The sequence below is a fragment of the Arachis hypogaea genome, chromosome 15 (genome assembly GCF_003086295.3).
Source record: "Arachis hypogaea cultivar Tifrunner chromosome 15, arahy.Tifrunner.gnm2.J5K5, whole genome shotgun sequence".
Lineage (NCBI taxonomy): Eukaryota > Viridiplantae > Streptophyta > Magnoliopsida > Fabales > Fabaceae > Arachis > Arachis hypogaea.
In genome coordinates, this window is record NC_092050.1 from 145,916,100 (window position 1) to 145,917,715 (window position 1,616).

Below are 1,616 nucleotides of genomic sequence, written 5' to 3' on the forward strand. Positions count from 1 at the left end.
TCAATAAGGAGGAGGCATGACATCATCAAAGTTTGTCTTCTCCCATAAATCTGGGCCATTCAGAGGATTGATCACTGAATCAAAGCACTTGACATAGGTAGGCTTCTTGTAGCAGTCATCAACAAATGCATCTATGTCAAGTCCTTTAAAATTGATGCAGCTTATGGCATGTGTGCAAGGAATACCACTGAGCTGCCACTTCCTACAAGAACACACATGAGCAGACAGATCAACAGCAAATTTAGACAACCCATTAACAACCTCATATGTTTGTGCAGCAGACCAGTAAGACCTCCACTCACCAGCTGATCTGGACCTCCTCTCTATCTTCTCCCTAATGCGAGGTAAAACTGTACCATTAAAATTTTTAATTAATTCTCTATTAACAGCCCATCTACTCATCAAATAAACCCTGATGTCCTCCAATATTGTAACTATAGGCTTCTCCCTAGACTTTACTATTGCACAATTAAAGCTCTCACACATGTTGTTTACAAGAGTGTCACATTTAGAATGAAAATTAAACCTGGATCTACTGCAAAATCTAGGAGGAATAGCATTCAGATGTCTGTGCGCCTCCACATTGATGTGCCTGATGACTTGCATCTCTTTCTCCCATTCCTTTCAGTGTGTAGCCTTTGCACACCTCTACATCAGCTGCTTCAAGTGTAGTCCAGGATATTTCTTCCTGAAGTTGTTGTACAAATGGCGGACACAGAACCTATGGTCTACACCTGGGATGACTTCATCGAAAGCCGGCAGCAGACCCTAACAAAGGAGGTAAAATTATGTGTTATAACAATAATTGTTTCAATATAAGTTATATGATTCAACAAATAGAAATTAAATTTACCAATAAATAGAATTTAATTGATTGGATAACCGTTTACCTTCTGCTGTCAGACATGAAGGTTGATCTCCCAATTATCTCAGCACCAAAATCATCAATTAGCAGCTTCAAAAACCACTTTCAGGTGTCTTTAGTCTCTATCTCCACAATGGCATACGCGATTGGAAGCATTTGATAATTAGGATCCCACCCTATTGCTGTCAACAACTGCCTTCCTTGAGGTGTCTTGAGAAAACACCCATCGAACCCAATAAACCTCCTACACTGCAGAAAGCTCTTCTTGCAAGCAGCTAGACACACATATACCCTTTGAAATATGCAAAAATTGTTTAACCCCTGGTGCTGATCCTCAATCTCGAAATCAGGGGACCTCTGTACCTTGAGCGTCACTGATGACCCTGGATTAGCCCGTAGCAGCTCCGAGCAGTAGTCAGCAATCCTCTTGTATTGCTTCTGGTAAGTTCCTTGTATCTCATCCAATGCAGCTTGTCTAGACCTAGCTGCCATTGATTTTGTCACAGTCAGATTCCACTTTCTTTGTGCCTTCTTCACCAGGTCCTTTATCTTCACCTTTGGGTTATGTTCCACTTTCTTCTTAAATTCTCTACTCAGCCAACCAGTATGCATTATCCCAACCCTATGTGACTGGCCACAAGTATGCTTAAGGTTCATCGACCTAAGCTGCCAAGTCTCTTCCTCACTCATTTTTGCTGCGCATAACCAAAACGGACAACCTGGCTGACAAGCAGCCCTCACTCTAACCAAG

General features: G+C 41.7%; 1 protein-coding gene across 1 annotated transcript; it reads right to left on the minus strand.

Moving 5' to 3' along the window:
- On the minus strand, positions 1-486 carry LOC140179390 (uncharacterized). Its single transcript, XM_072218263.1, has one exon. The coding sequence runs from the start codon at positions 484-486 to the stop codon at positions 1-3; it is 486 nt and encodes a 161-aa protein (XP_072074364.1).
- Positions 487-1,616: the final 1,130 nt, after the last annotated feature.

Excerpts from the sequence above, each read along its gene's own strand:
- LOC140179390 (XM_072218263.1), bottom strand. The coding sequence starts at position 486 with ATGTGTGAGAGCTTTAATTGTGCAATAGTAAAGTCTAGGGAGAAGCCT.